The sequence below is a fragment of the Lissotriton helveticus genome, chromosome 12 (genome assembly GCF_964261635.1).
Source record: "Lissotriton helveticus chromosome 12, aLisHel1.1, whole genome shotgun sequence".
NCBI lineage: Eukaryota > Metazoa > Chordata > Amphibia > Caudata > Salamandridae > Lissotriton > Lissotriton helveticus.
The window spans coordinates 705,970,921-705,987,907 of NC_136073.1; the positions used below are offsets into that span (position 1 = coordinate 705,970,921).

General features: G+C 41.7%; 1 protein-coding gene across 1 annotated transcript; it reads right to left on the minus strand.

Annotated features, from left to right (window-relative positions):
• Positions 1–317: 317 nt before the first annotated feature.
• On the minus strand, positions 318–16,377 carry LOC144798100 (maestro heat-like repeat-containing protein family member 1). Its single transcript, XM_078668863.1, has 8 exons — positions 16,144–16,377; positions 9,471–9,563; positions 7,884–7,962; positions 7,354–7,467; positions 6,647–6,708; positions 4,732–4,851; positions 2,286–2,393; positions 318–449 (listed from the first exon to the last, which is right to left on the minus strand). Exons 1-8 carry the CDS (start codon positions 16,162–16,164, stop codon positions 318–320), a joined length of 729 nt encoding a protein of 242 aa, XP_078524989.1. The 5' UTR covers positions 16,165–16,377.
• Positions 16,378–16,987: the final 610 nt, after the last annotated feature.

The window sequence follows — 16,987 nt, forward strand, 5'->3', positions numbered from 1 at the left end:
CAGTGCTTCGGAATTAACGCAGCGTGGCACAGCCAAATGGCTTGAGGCACAGCAATTAGTTAATTCCTTATGAATAAGGCTCACAGCGAGCAGCAACATCAGCACAGACACATATATCTCTAAAAGGAGAGCAATAAATGTTATTTGAAATATTGACACCCACGTTCTATAGTAACTCAACCATCACATCCTGAGCTAATGGACTGGTTCTTAAACTCATGCCTGATCATGACAAAGTAAGAGGGGATCTGGGGAGTGGAGGAGGAAGCATTAACCACCTTCAATGGTAGATCCCACTGTGTCAATAAGTAGGATGCTTAAGACTCACCACATTCATGAAAGTTGATTCTTGCTTTCTTATCTACAACAAGTAGCATCTGGCACAGTGCTGGCACAGATGAAGTATAGTCATCTTCCAGCATGTAGCTCAAAATCTCTTTCCAAAATCCCTGCAAGAAAGAGCAGCGAATGTGTTATTAGTATCATTAGCATTTAATAAGGCTGCATTCCCACAGATAAACAGTCCTAGCCGGTGGGAGGGTCTCTGGTGGGTCTTCTGGCGATGGGGCTATATTTGAATGATTCCCTTCCTGATACCATTCCTTGCTGATGGGGTCCAAGACAGATTGCTGGTATTACACTGATGTAGCACCAACCCTGTTCAATGCTACAATCCGTGATTCTATATCCGAGCAATTATTTGCAGAGAATGAGTGCAACATTTATTCTCCAAAAACCCTGTGAGTGAGCTGCTTTGAAAATTATCTCATTATCTGCTGTTATCCTCATAACAATCACAAAAGAGAACTATCTTTATAAATGTGCCAGAGTGTGTAAAGCTATGGCTGGGAATGAACGACCCTGTTGATATGAAATATTGGTTCTTGATTTATAATCGGGCAAGTAGCAAATATGAGATGCAGATTGAGTAGCTATGTTTTGCAATGTGACTGATGTGCCATTCAATCTCGTTTCAAAGTGGCTATTTAGAATAATTTGGAAAACCTCCTGCCTCATTAAAAAAAATGAGGTAGGATTCGACAATCTTCTATGAATGCTGGAAATGCTGGGAATGAGGACTGCATGGGACAGCAGACCTCTATCCCTGCAGCAGAGGAAACAGACTTTACATCGCGTCTCAAATCACGCTGTGCCTTAACAACTTGGTCCAAACCACTAATAATGATAATAATAATGAGATTTATAAAGCACATAGCTGCGTCAGATGCGTGTCCCAGCACTGGGGTATCAGTCCTATTATACAGAGTAAGAATATGAATTCCCCTAATCTAAGTTAGCGTGAAAAAACATGTTTTTAAATTCTTGCGATATCGTATTTCAGATTTTTCTTGCCTAAGCCGAAGTGGTAGGGAGTTCCACATCTTGCCTGCCAGTAGTTGAAGAAATGGCCTCCAATGTGAGCACTTTTGATTCTGGGGATAGATGCAAGAGAGGCATCAGCTGATCTCATATTTCTTTTAAGAAGATAAGGTGTGATCAGAGGTGAAGATATTTCGGGCCTTTATGATTGAGAATCTTGCGACAATAGCACATGGCTTTGAAATATACCCAATGCCTTAACGGAAGCCAGAGCACCATTGGTAGAGCTGGGGCTGATGGTGAGTGTCTAGGCAGATGAAATAGCAGCCAAGCTGCCATATTCTGCACCCACTGTCGTCTTCTTCATCATGTCTGTGACACTCCGAGATACAGAACAATGCAGTAATACAGTCTCAACATGATTAAAGACTTGACCACTGTCTTTCTGGCAGCTTCTGGCAGGAAGACAAGATGTTTTTAAGGTATTTAAGATCCCAACACATTGCCCTGCAAGACTCGTAATTGCTGTACGTGCCCTAATGTGTCTTTTCAATGCATTCCTTTATCAAGCAAGCCAATACAACCACTTCCCAGAAGGAAAGCGTTGTTGGACTAATGTTGTACTTTAAGTCCAACTCTTTCCCTACAGTTGCTCAGACTGGAGTTGGAATAGTAAATACTATTCCAAATTCCAGTGCTTTCCCGAAGGCAAATCATGGTAACGACTTGGGTGGAAACGGAATGCATTTTAAACATGAATTCATGGTTCAGATTAATATGTGCATATTTCCCACATACAAACCTGCAGCAGAGAGAGCTTTACTAAAACATGCTATTATGTGAGTTAGAGGATAGAGGATAATGAAGATAACCTGGGAATTGAGGAGTCTTTGGACATTCTGCAATTTATATTTTGTACACTTCTGGTTTATTGACCCACCTTATTTCACATCCTTCTCACTTACCTCGTCAGTATTTTTATAGCGTAATGCAATTTTCTTGAGGAGCTGAGAGATTTGGATGTGGATGGTCTCTTCTTCAACACCAGATTCAGGATCCATGTGACTAGTGCCCTGTGAAAATGTGGAAAAGCAAGAGAAGTAAAGTAACATATATTTTCACATCATTTTCACTGTGTTTTCTCTCCTCATGGAGGTTCAAGAGAATTGAGAGTGAAAACATCACAATTTTCAAATCAAGGTTGTAAGCACAGCGAGAACCTCTTGGCTTAAATTCAAATGTGAAATTAAAACCACTAGCCACAAACATGTAAATAAAAATGTATAAATGAGGTTATGCACCCATGCTCCGCTCTACAGAGAAAAAAAGTATATGGTCATTTGGCGGAGAAGTGTATAGCATTCATATACAGTCAAAATTCCGGTGGACTCACTTATAATATGTAAGGTTCTGATGCACTGGGCACTACATCTGATACATTGCACCTCTGGCACCACAAGGTAGTCTCTCTTGCTCACTACAAAGATTGTGATGCCCCATGAGCCCTCCCCTTGCTGCTTGATGGGGAAGTATGTGCTACATTATGGTACTTCTTACACTCAATAAGACAAAACCAGGAACTGCATTTTTGGGAGGCAGTGTTGATATGAAATACTGATTTGAAGTATGTTTGTGCTACTTTGTGTAGGATTTGGTAGTTTGCCCTGTTAGGCATTTCAACGATAAAGCGGGGTATGTAACAGAAAGGAGCCCACTTGATAATGTGTTATCAGTGAAAAACACAGCTTATCAGTGCATTCGCTGAATGCCCATGTGCCTTGTTGCCCAATCACCCAAGAAATTTCCCAGTTAGCCCCGGCAAAGTCTAAAGGCCAGTTGTCTCACATAGGCTGGATTGTGTGGTAGGCCTATGTACTGCATGGGAGCACTGCTGTTGAGACGTGTATGGAGCGAGTCCCATTCTCACAGTGTCTGAGCATCTTATTTCTTTGCACTCATGCCAGTCAACATGTGCATCTGGTTACTAAGATGGGATCTAGGTATTCAAGCACCATTGTTAGAATGCGATGCAACATAAGGACAGGCCTCTGGCCTGTGGTAAAAAAAACTATGGACAGTGTCTGGCTCATCTATTAGTTGAGCTTAATGGGAACCCAAGAGTAAGACTAAGCATGGACTGCAGACACTCTGGATTATGGTCAGGCCCCAAGGAGATGGATACCAGACGTCATCAGTGGTGCCCAATCCTCACACATATTACTGAGCATGGACTTGAGTTGTGCATCTTGGTACAACTACTCTGTAACATGGATGCATTGGCCAAGCATGAGGAAGTCCTACCTGGTTCACAGTGATCAAGAAGGTCATGGCACCCCTGCTGTTATGGAGGAATTGGTGAGACCATAAACCACTGTGGCCTACTCTCCCAGAGACACTGACAAAGCCAAGAATACTGCAGTTTTCAGACACCATGCCACCTGCCATTGCCCATGCTGCCACATATCACCTGCAGCCCCACAAGCACCAGTGAAGAGCACTTATCCAACACCCATTCCTGGCCCCTAGTCAGATGACAGGTGTTTCCTCCAGCTACTAGAGATAGGATCAAATTGTAAGTGCCCAAAGGACTTGAGATGGTCCAAGAAAAGCGAAGAAATAGAAGAAGTGCCCAATACAAAATCATACATGAGGCCTGTGGAAGAGGAGGGCAATGAAGGAGAAAGAGAATAACTGAAGGATATTATCAGACCACTTTCTGAAACTCGTTGTTCACAACAGTGGATGATTTTGCACAACATAAGAGCAGGATAAAAGTTATAAAATTGCCAGAAGTGCCACAGTCTGAATCAAACCAGCTGCAATAGTTAAACTTCGGGACAACGACTCCACTTGCATTTGACATCACTAACTCAGACCCCACAATAGTAAGGGTACACTAGGTTAAACTTTTCACAATAATGGAAAAACCATAGATTAGGTGTACTGGAAGAATGACTCTTGAAGTGAAAGCTATAAGTAAATTCACTTGAGTGGTTTGGTTCACATCATAGGCACCCTGGAATAACAAGACATGAAGAAAAGGCATGTACAGTGTTGGCACTGATGGGCAGCTGCTGAATTTCAGGTGCAAATGTAAGCAGACAAATGGATAAGGGACACCTATAAAAGTAACGGAGGGAGAAAGACGCACTGGAGTGCAAGTAGGGAACATCAAGCTCAAATGAAGAACATAGAATGTCAAGGTGAGACTATGGGAACTAATGAGAGGGACATGAGGTCTATATTCCACCACCAGGGGCAAATATGTGACACTGCCGATGTATATTATATGGCAAAGTAACTACATTGGGGCACAAGGGGGCTAAAAGGTCCACTTATTTCTTGTGTGCTGACTACTGTTGCTGTTCCCTAACACATTCAACTATCCAAATATGTACATCTGCCACTTACCTGCTCTTTGATAAGGAGGCTGGTTTTTTTAAGCACATAATCCATCACAGCTCTTCCATTCACATCATAAAAACCTTTGGCTGTTAAACTGGACATTAAACTTAAAGTGGCAAGAATAACCTGTAATTGAGAAAAAAGGTAAGCATGGTTAGTGAGAAACCCTTTAGGTGTATGAATAGGAGAAAATCACACATTCTAGTGAGAAAGTAGCAAGGGAGTGTGAGAAAAACATGCATTCTCTCCTTCCTTTTGTCCACAGAATAGACAGATATACATTGTTATGTGTGGAAAGCCAGTACCTGGATACAACCTTTTAAAGTATGTTGCAAAAAGGGCTATTATGACACTCTGAGAATGAAACTAGAGTAAATTTAATTAAACTGTTTTTACAGAGTGTCTGACTGAAGTGTGATTGAGGGAATATTCAAATATTCCAGGTGGGCTACACCTTCTATAGGTGCCTGAGATCTGATAAAAGATTAAAAAAAACATTGCAAAATATGCCTAGGTAGGTTACATCCAACAAAAAAGCTCTCAGGACCTGATATTGATTACACAAATGCAAATGAGAATTCAATAGGCTGTGGATCCCACTGCTGAGGGAATTAAAAAAAAACTAGAGTCATCTGTGGGAAGAATGATGGCCGCTGTCTAACTCCACCTGTAAGATTGAGCAGACATCACAACATGGACAGCAGATAACATATGGGTTGCAGTACTTAGAGTTCATTGTCCCACACCTTGTTGTTTGGTTGATCCATATCACTTTCAAGAAGTCGTTTTGGCTCAAGACCGTAAATAGTCACAGTCTCCTGTATCCAGCTATAGTAGTTAAAATTCACATCCCTAACATGGTTCTGCACGCGGTATATTTGCACAATCTGGCCACAATGGCTTCAACTGCCAAAGGATACATCCATGCTTGATTTCTGTGATTCTAACATTCCTAGCAGAGTCCTGTCTCTGATGTTCCTGGTTTAATCTGAAAAATATCTAAGGATAACTTGGTTTATATCGTGCCCTGAGGTTAAAAATGACAAACCCAATACACCTCTCAAAGAGAATCCATTAGAGACAAAGTTATGGCAATACAGCCTTTTGTTCGTTATCAAAAGAAAACAGCTTTGTTGATTTTCCTTTGTGCCTATGTCCTGTGCTTGCTAACATGGTGATTCTGATACGGAGTTACTTGCTTTCTCCATGGCACTGAAGTCAGGCACATTGTGGACATACATGGCATCAAGAAAGTCACATATATTCCAATTTCTACATAAAATACATCTTTTATAACACAATCAGACTTTTCAAACGTGCACATTGAATATTATCCTGTATTATCGATCCACGTTTGGTGAGATTTCGCTGAGACATAGCCCAAATATTATTCTTGGTAGAGACATTTGAAATACCCTACACCACGGTTGTTAAAGATTTGAGGAGATATTAATATTCTGAACTTCAAAACCCCTTATTTGATCATCAACATTCTACTCCTCAGTGAGGGGTATTACAGATCAACTCAATGTGAAATACAGACTAAATATGTTAACAGCATACACAAACTTTCTTTTAACACACACTTATTAAACAATTAGGGATCAGCAACCTCTGGGATTGGGTCTGAAAATAATACATTGACACAGACTAGGGCAGGAAAACTGGGATATGTCAACTTGGACAGGGAGACAATGGAACACAAGACACACTGAACTGACAGAAATGGCTGGAGGTTGCATGACCCAACACCTCCACTGAAGACTTGCCTTGGAGAAAGTCAACAGATTGTGGTGTGCAAACCACAGCTCTGAGTCCATGTAAGTAGGACTACTGCACTATGCAAAAACTGCATAACTTAATTAGATTGAGTTGCTAATTATGAAAGTGCTTTAACACACGTATAATAGCTTGATGGTACCTTGCGATTGTCATCCTCAAGTACGTGACGGACAGCATCCAGATAAAAGGCTCCTTCTGAATCTATTAAATAAAGCCATACACCAAATGTTCATAACACATATATATTGACTTTGTCTAGTAAGATCAAGATTAATACATAAGTAGTAAAGTTTCCACTATCAACTGTGATTACCACCCTGAGGGTCTTCTCTTTCAGTTTTGGTTTGTGAGTCTCTTACTGTGAGCCACATGGGGCTATCAATGCCTTCCTGTTTTGCCGTGCATGTCTGTGACATCATGTACCACTGAGCGTGTCTGTGTCGACCTGCTCCATATTTTATTTCCCTTTTTGTTCCTGTCCAGTGTCTATGTCAGGATCGGTTTTCACAGTGTCCCTGTCCCATTAATGGCTCACAATGGGAACAATTAACCGAAAAGAAAACAGTGGCACTCCTTTATTTCTTCACCATGATTCACATAATTGAAGTTGATGTAAGCAAGGCTTTATTCATAAATTGCAGTGCTCTACCAGGAAAAGTTGGCAGTTAATGTAGCTGAAGAATATAAAATTTAAGTATTTTGCTTATAGCTGCACCATGTTGGACAAGTAAGGGAGTAAGTTGGGAATACAACTTAGGGCTCCGGATTCTATGACAAGCATTATATCCCTTTAACTATTTTCCCTGCCTAAATTACACACTGCCACCCACCCACTGACAGTCTTACCAGTTTCCGAAAGGAGCTTGCAGAGCAGCTGTAATGTTGTGGCACGGGACTCTGCACCTATCTGCATCAAGCTACTTTCAAAATATTTATGGACCTCACTAGAGTGAGAATGGGCTGAAAGAGTAAAGTGAAAAGAAAAAATAGACATAATTGAAAAATTACACAACATAAAATTATGCAAGAAGGAACTCAACGCTGGGGAGCAGCCCATCAAGGCCATTCTTCAACGCATGTCCAGGAGGTATGTTATCAATGGTCTGCAACATTTAATGATGATCTTACGAGCACATGGTACTCATGTGACTACTATAGCTGTATATAGTAAACTGGGCACCATATTCCAGTAGCACGCCAACCAATGTACTGGGGGGGAGATAAATACTGAAGCAATAGTAGCTTTTAAGACGATCAAGTTACGTGCAGGGCAGTGTACAGAAATTAATGTTACAGAGGACCTGATCCCTAGTAAAGGCCAATATATACTTTCATTATCACAAATATATACATACATACATTTATGACCAACTCACCCAGTGACAGGATAATAGCCGTGGACAACTTGAGTGGCTCTTCTGTTTCATCGGAAACCCCACTTGAGGGTGTGCAGATCTGCCAATAACAAAGCCATAATAAATAATATTAGAAGCTAGGCTATCTGAAAGCCAATCCCATACATCCAGACAGCAAATAACTTCCAGTGGGGGAATGACAGCATAGGAGTTTGTCAGGACTTGTGGGACCATGATCCATACCACGCTACAGAAAAATTAATTGTGTGGAATACAGCATATTCAGGGTGCCCGATATTGGTGGAAGTGCAAATTCTCAGTTACCACTCTAAGATGGATGCCTTAGTTTCCTATGGTTTTTGGATAGTTTGTAGACTCAGAAGTCTGGCGACATTGCCGAAGGTAGTGGTACTTAATACTTTTAACAAAGCTGGCACTAGTGGCGGCTATTCAACGTAATCAAGACGAAGGCTGTTGTTACACTTCATCTTGGTTTATCTCTGGGGACGGTAAAGCTGTTCCCCTTTTGCGTCCTACGGTGTCTGGCCAGCATAGTGGGTTGCATGCTTTTCAGAGCAGGCCTTTTTTGCTTCATTTTTTGCCCATTTTACGTCCCAGGTCTCTAGTCAGCAGAGTGGGGAGCGAGTGTTTCTGTCGGTGGCTTCATTAGGGCCTTTTTCTGTTCTCACCGCCACTTGCTGTTTCTGCTGTACCAATTCATTTTTTTTCTTTACCGGCATTCAGTTCTCATACTTTGGTCCTCATCAGAGATGCTTGTTTCCCATTCATTCCAGATTCCACGTGCCAGCATTGCTATTTGGAATTTCATGCTTATGGCCGTCAAGTTGTGCACCTGTTTTCAGAGGGCCTTCTTATTTGTGGACTGGAGTCTTGAATGCTTCAAGTTTGGATTGTAAGGATATTCCAGAAATGTTGTGTATTTGGATAATTTGAACTAAATTGTGGGGTAGTTTCTGCACATATTGACTTTAGGAACCTTAGCGGGAAAATACTGATTTTCCTTTGATTCATGGCATTAATCAAATGTATATGATATAGACATATTATTATTAAATATATAGATTTAAGATTGGGTGTACTGTTGTTGGGAAACTCATGAAGAGTCCAGTATATGTTATATGGTAAAGTCTAACTGGACAATTGAACCTCCGAGATAAGCTTTGTTAGTATTATGTCTCTGTTGTAAACCATTGTTATTGGGTACAGCTTTTTTCTTTCAGGTCTCCATCATTGGTGTTCCCCCTGGGTCCCATCCCTTCCCTTTCCCTGTCACTCTGTTCCTCTGTTACCTATTATCAGAGCCAGAGCTGCCGAGAGGCAGACTTATGGGTGGTTCTTGCAGAGGAACTCTCAACACTGACAGATTTATATCCATTGTCTTCTTTCTTTGCATCCTAGAAGCAAATTGGTTCATATAGGATTATAATTTAATATTTTATGCAAGAGAGTTCCCAAATGTTGCCCTTTAAAAACACTCCTACTATAAATTGGATTAAGGTAGAAACTTTATTTGTTACAATATGTTACACAGGAAATATCTGTCGCCTCCCACTGAAATACTTTGTTTGTCCTCATGTATATACTTACCAGGTGATGCAAGACGGCAAGCACGGTTGGCACAGTTCCATTCAGCGCTCTGCAACTCTTAGTAACAGCTGCCTTGATGCATAACTCAAGGGTCTGCAAGGAGATAAGAAAATTGAGATGAGGCCAAAGGGCAGTTTGTGCAAGTGATGATGGTCAGTGGTGAATTACAAACGTCAAAGTGTAAATTCTGTCTGAATGCAAGAGTGGGTTGGTGTGCGAATGAGCTCTTTTGTGTACTAATTCTAAATACATATGACCACAAGTAGATTTTGACAGATGACCGTGCTTATGTCTAATTTTTTCTTTCCTGGTTGTTCTGTTTTCTTGACTCACAGTGCCTTAAGATCTCTCAGATTCACGTAGTGATTTCTGTAGAGGTTATCTGTTGGAGTCAGATGTTGGATTTTAGTCCATCAAGGAACCATCAAGGAACCAGAAGAGAACATGTTCAGCATTTAACAGGGGCATGACCTAACACATGTAGCCTAGACTCACTTGCCATCGTAGGCCCTGTGTTCTTAGCCACTGTTGATGATGGCCCTTGCCATGGTTGTCCTCGTTCTCTTGGTGGTTCTAGTTCTCTTGGTTGTCTGCTACTCCTTCTTCTTATGGCACTGTCTAGATCCTCTTGGCCATCTTAGTCCCTTCCTTCATGGCCTTGGTCTTCCTGCTCCTGGTCTTCCTGCTGGTCTTGGTCTTAATGGTACCCATCAGTTTTGTTGATCTCTCTTTCCTTTTCAAATCATCATTCTGCATTTGCTTTTCCTGTCCCTAGTTCTCCTGATGCGTGTCCCGTTGTGATTCCCTTGATAGTTGTATCCTCTTGGTGGACTTGGTAATCCTAGTGTTCCTGATCTTCCTGGTTGCCCTGGTCCCTCTACTCCTCTTGGTCATTCTCCTCTTCCTGGTTTTCCACCTATAGGTTTTCCTCTTCATGCTCCTGGTTTAAAAGGTCTTCCTTTTCATTGTTCTCCTAATCTTCGTATTGATTTTCATGTTCTCCTTTTTCTAGGTCTCTTCCTCCTGATCATCCTCTTATTCTTCTTTCCCTTCTGTCAACTCATATTTTCCTCAAAATCATTCTACTAGGCTTCATCTACATATTCTTGGTCCTGGTCTCTAGGTATTGGTCATTGGCCATAAGTAGCCCTTATCCTCCTGAGATCCTACTTCTGTTAAAAGGATTATCTTTACCATGGTGCTTATTGCTGTGTCCCTCCTAGTTGTTCTTCTGGTGCTCTTGCCCTGGTGTTCTCCAATCTTTTTATTCTTCTGGTCCCAGTCCTGCTGGCCCTCATGATCTTCATTGTCCTTATGTTCATGGTCCAGCTAATCTTGGTCATCCTCTTCCAAGGTCCTCTGGATCCTCTGGTGCTGTTACTCCTAGCAATCCTGGTGTTGGCCTTCAGGTTTTTCATGGTGGTCATGGTGGTGGCTGCTGTTCTGGACCTCCTAGCCTCCGCTTTCTCTTCATGGTCTTCTTCCTCTTACTGGTCTCCCTCCTCCTGGTTTTCCTCCTTATTTTCCTAGTCCTCTTAGAAATCCTTTTCCTATTCTTCCTGGTCTTGATCCTCTTGGTTTTCCTAGTTCTTGGACATGGTATTGGTCCCCTGTTGGTTTAAGTTTTCCAAATCCTCTGGTGGTCCTGGAGTTTCTAAACTTCTTGGCTGTCCTGGACCCTCACCTCCCCTTCTACTCATCCTCATGGCCATCTTCCTCCTCCTCATTCTGTGTAGGGTCTTCACAGTGGTGTAGGTTCTCCATGTTGACCTGCCCATCTTCTTCCTTCTTGTTCTGGTGGTACTGGTCCTCCTGATGACCCTCCCTTTCCACTTGCACATCCTTCTTCTCCATTCCATTCCATTCCAAAGTAGCTTTATTCGAAGTATACTCATAAAAGCACAAAACAAACAACATTTAGATACAGTTAAAAATGCCTTGGCTGGATAGTTAAAAATGTTTGATAAAACTTAGATCTCAGAGCAAATGGACGAGATAAAAGTTACACCCAGTTAAAATAATCAATCACATGCAGTGGCCAGGCTAGGGAAGTTCAAATTAATGCTCACTAAAGAATTACCCAGATTTAGGTTTCAGCCTTATAGCCCACGCCCATCCTAGGTATTTGGCTACCGCTATTGTGATAAATGGTAAAGTGTTGGTGCGCATAAGCCTTTACGCTTCGGCACTCCTAAATGTGCAAAGTAGGTTGCTCACTGGTGCCAGCCAAACTCGCCTAGGGAGTGCATAGGCGGGACAGGCAAAAATCACGTGGGCAACTGTTTCGCTATGACTCCCACAGTCAGGACAGATGTTATCACTTGTGGGAGTCCACCTGGACATAAGGGACTTTAAGGGTAAGGAGCCTGCCCTGAGTTGGAAGTAAAGCTTCCTATCTCTCGGCCTGGTGATATTATCCCAATAGGATTCTAATCTGGGTGTGAGTTTTGTTTCTAAGAAGATTCCCACCATAGAAGATGAGTCAGAGTTACTCCAAGCATTAAAAGCAGCCCACTCCCAATGCTTTTCTTTTAGGATGTTTTCAGAGGGAAAAGAAGCCTCTAATGGGTTCTCCCATAGCATTCTCATTGCCAGGCCAATCAGGCTATTCCTAACACCTCTTAACCAACCGATTTTGTGGAAGGCATCAGATTTATGATGAGAGTTCAGATGTCGTTCACAACCTGCACCAATATAAAATCGGACGCAACTTGGGGACATCAATAATAGCTTTCCTACCCAAATCATATCTAAGTGGCTTAAGAGGGGTGCTTTGTGGGAGATTGGTAATGCTACGGAGGAACTTATTTTCAGAAAGAGTTAAAGGAGCTGCTTTCTCAAACCCCCATAATTTGGCACCATAAAGCGCGGAGCTAACAGCTTTAGATTCATTAACTTGGAGGACTGGTCTAATTGGTTTTGTTAGAGACCTTTTATGCTCCAGACTTAAAGCTCCCGTAACTTGTCGATGTTTCAGGGCTGCTATCTATATGGCAGTCCCACTTAAGGTTCTTCTTTAACTGTATACCCAAATAGGTAAAAGCCCTGACCAGTTCAAGTGTTTGTTTATTCATAAAAACCCTCCCCTTAAAACTTCGATGCAGATTAAAAGCCATTAATTTCATTTTTGACACATTCACTTCCAGGCCTCGAGCAGCACAAAAATCTTCAAAAATTGATAGAGCTCGCTGGAGGCCATTAGGAGTCTTGGAAATAATTAATGTGTCATCTGCAAACATTAAAATCGGAATTTTTACACCTGCTAGAGAAGGGGCATCTGTATTCACTGGCAACAAACGGTCCACTATTCCATTAATATACAAAGAGAATAACGTTGGTGCCGTGGCACAGCCTTGCCGTACCCCTCGTTCAACCAGAACTTGGTGGTGACCCTACCCTGCCCACCCCAGCGTATTCTAGCATGATTGCTCACGTGTAGCCTCATTACGAAGGTTAGGATGTTGTCCGAAAGTCCTAATTCCCTCAACGTCACCCATAACCGGGAACGGGGGACAAGGTCAAAAGCTGAACGTAGATCAACAAAGGAAGCGTAAAGGCTGCCCTTGCCCAATGTCACAGTCTTCCACTATAAAAGAATAAAATGAATGACTTGATCAATGGTGCTAGTGTATTTACGGAAACCCTCTTGGAAAGGGGACAATATACAATTCTCTTCAATCCAGTCTAAGATATTGTTCAGGATCAACCTCCCAACTACCTTCTGAATCGTATCTATCAAGCTGATAGGTCTGTAATTCCCCGGTTGAGTTTTATCTCCTTTTGTATATACTGGAATTATCACGGCCCCTTTCCAGGAAACCGGGATCGGGCACCCTGGGCTGTTGCATTTGCCATCAACAAGATGTATCTACCCCATCGTATTTTGTCGTAGAGGAACACATCCGCAGGGACACCATCGGGTCCTGGCGCTCTACCTCCAGCAACTGCACTAAGAGCTGCTAAAACTTCTTTGTCATTAAAAGCCTCATCAGTATAAAAAACATAACTAACTTCTTCCATTTGATCATCTAAAGGGTTACGCGCATATTGGGGCCTAAAGTAATTAACCCATCCTTCATGAGAGACATGACTTAGGGGATGATCAGGTTGACCCCCTCTGCCTCACTTAATGATATTCCAGAATAATTTGGTATTATTTTGCAAACTAGATTCTTTTAGGTCCTGCCATCTAAGCTCATCCCATAGGCACTTGGCTTTATGGATAGCTTTTATGTATTCATATCTTGCAGTACGGACAGTACCCATTTCCCCAACCCTGATAGCATTGCCAAGGGCAATTCTTGCTTGCATAAATTCATTGTTATATCACCGAAAGGGTTTGGAGTCAGCTAGTTTCTGGCTTCTATGGCGCTTAATAAAGTGGCTACTTGTACATCTTCTCCTCTTTGGCCTCCTGGTTCTGGTCCTTCTGGTCTACTTCATTCTACTTATTCTCCTGGTTTTACTGATCCTCCTCTTTGTCTTGGGCATGCTGGGCCTTATGTCCTTGGGGTCTCAGTCATCCTGGTCGACTGTGGTTTTTAGCTGCCTGATCCTCCAGGTTTTTCCCATGGTCCTCCTGCTATTGCTTTCTCGTCATTATCTTGGAAATCCAGTTCCTTGTGTTCCTAATCCTGCTAGTGATCTTGGTCCTCCTCCTGCTCCTCCATTCAGTTGTACTGAACTTTTTGGAGAGTCTTGTTCCCTTGTCCTCCTCTTCGGTTTGACCTCCCTTTCACCCTCCTGTTTCTCCCTGTTCATCCTACAGGTCCTCTAGTTATCTACCTGCTTCTCCAAGTGATCCACACTCCACTAATGTAGTCTCATCCAAAGTCAGCAAAATACACCCTCAAGCCAAAGGGCACACTTAGATGTAGCATGGGTGGATGAACACTATTGGAAATACATTTTCCCCTTTTTTCCTGTTAGATAGTAAAATACAGACATAATTGGGGTGCTCCTCTAAAACCTGGATCCATGTATGCGCCGCTACATCTGTTTCACTATTAACAGTTGTGGACCAGGATTGCTCAATGTCCCTCTTGCACCCCTGCACACTGTGAACCATGGGAGTACAGAGGAGCCTAAAAGGATAGTGTTTGCTTATGAGAATCAAAGGCAACGTGGAGGCAGGAGCTGCAACACAGAAGATGGGTGACGACTAAAAGCAGTTTTAGGAACACATTTAGCTACACAGATGCTAATGAGGAGAATGATCACCTGCAATTAAGGCTCGTAAGACTCATTGGGGGAACAACCTCAAATGACGTTTATGTTCAATATGCCATACAACAAAATTCGGTCATGTTTTTATGTTTGTAGCTGGTATTCAAATTTTTATTACAAGTGGAGACTGTCAAAAGAAGGACTTGTAAGGAAATTTGAACATCCTGTCCTTTTAACTGTAAGTGCTCAGACCTAGCAGAAACTGTTCCACTTTGGGCCTCAACATTAATCTACAATTCTCAAGCCTTAAAAATAATAGTTCTGTGGAAATGAAAATTGGCAGATTGGAGACGTAATGATTCTAATAGTGTGTCCACCAAGGTCTACGTCACTCTTGCCTTTTCAGCTAATACAGTTCGCACGTCTCTAACTACGGACTCTTTCCTTTGCTAATATTTGTTTTTATAGCAACTAAAAGTAGTATTCTATCATTCCAACACATTATTGATTACCAACATGATAAATTTCCAGTGCTCCTCTCAAGACTTCACTGTTTTACCTGTATGTTCGGTCACCAGGAGTGCAATGCAAAGTCATTGGGCTCCTTAGTGAAGGTCATTTGTAAATTTACTTGTATTTCACAGGGTGTAAGCAGCCTCTCAGATTAGAGAAAATGCAATGGCACACTGTTTGTTATAAGAGGTCACTAGGGCTTTAGTAAGCCCAATTACTGCTTGGGACCTATGTCAGGGCTCTAGTGACTGACGATCTGCTGTTTTGTTATGATTAACACATCAAGATAGAGCAACAGTATGCTCAATTTCACTTCTATAACCAATTTTACTTACCCAGTATCACAACAACAGGTGAAGCACATTTCAGCACTGTTGATGTTTATTTAAATTCTAGCACAATTGCTTCGGTACACATTTCTCCTTTATTAATCCCGATTTCATATGTAACAAATACAAATGTGCATTTTGCTTCTCTGGCTGCCTTCATGGATTGTGTACTAATCACAATTGAGCTGGTTCAGTATTTGGAATTAATGTTGGAAAACTATAATCCCTGTAATCCAAAACAATACACCAGCTCAAAACTGAAATAATTACCAGGCGTGAATGTGTCAAATAGTGGGGAATTACTGTCCAAATTGGTGTGGTGGTTCTATTTCCCAGGGGTATCTAAGGGGCAAACTTGGAATCATACATTTTTCCTACATCCCAAAATTTCTGATACCCACAACATTGGTACTGTTGGGAGTGGAATGCCAATATGTTGGCCCAATGTACACATTATGGAGGCCTGAACCATCTCACAACTCCACCTGTGGTGTAACTAACTCACCAATGGAATCCTGTAGTTCTGTATTCAACCCTCATTTCTCAATAATGTAGTGTTTCATTGCAGCTAATCTCTCATTATAGGATACAGTGTTCCTTATGAGTGGATCATTTGGGATTGGTTGAAGTGGCAAGCATGGACAGCAAATAAAGGTCACACTCACCGTGAGCAAACGAAATGCCATATCAGCAGGCAGCTGGGGCTGGAGCCTTTCAACTTCATTGACCAACCAAGGAAGCTCCTTATCTAGTTGCTCCTCTGGCAGAACAGAGGCCAAATTTCCCAGAGTGGTGATGACCTGCCCCCAGACCTGTTAAGATAAATTACACCAGGTTTTCAGTTCCACACACTAGACATTAACTACTAAGAAAAGATGAGCCACATGTGGAAGTAGAGGGTTCCCCGGAGAGGCAGCTGCACTTGACATCTGTTCACTAGGAAGTGATTCTATCATGCAAAGGCAGTGGTTTGTTTCACTGGCAGAATATTCCAATAGACAAAACTGATTCTCTAAAATAGAAATGTTATCCATGAATTTGTTTCGCTCTTGTCTTATTTGGATGAGGGTTCCCCACCCACTCTCTCTATTTTCTCCCTCTGCCCAGCTCTTTAAAAAAAATATATTTCCCCTGCCTCCTATATATGGACAGGTTGTGGTAGACATAGAAAATACACTACTGCAGCTGCGATTTTATTAAATTGCCCTAGAATCTAATTCTGTCACTTTCTTTTTCAAAAATACTTATTACACTTACTGTTCCCTAATACTTAAGTATTATAGCATGGTTTAGCTTTGATTTTGTTTTATATATCTGACCTGATAGGAATTTGATACTTGGTCGGGTACAATAAAGGTTTTTACACATTTTATTCAGCTACATAAATAGAGATCACAAGTCTGGGTCAAGAGAATGAATTTCATATTGTTTTGTATTTCATCAAATGAAGTATATATGCAAAGGCAGAGGAAGGGGTAGTCAATGTGTATGCATCAGTTATCTCACAAA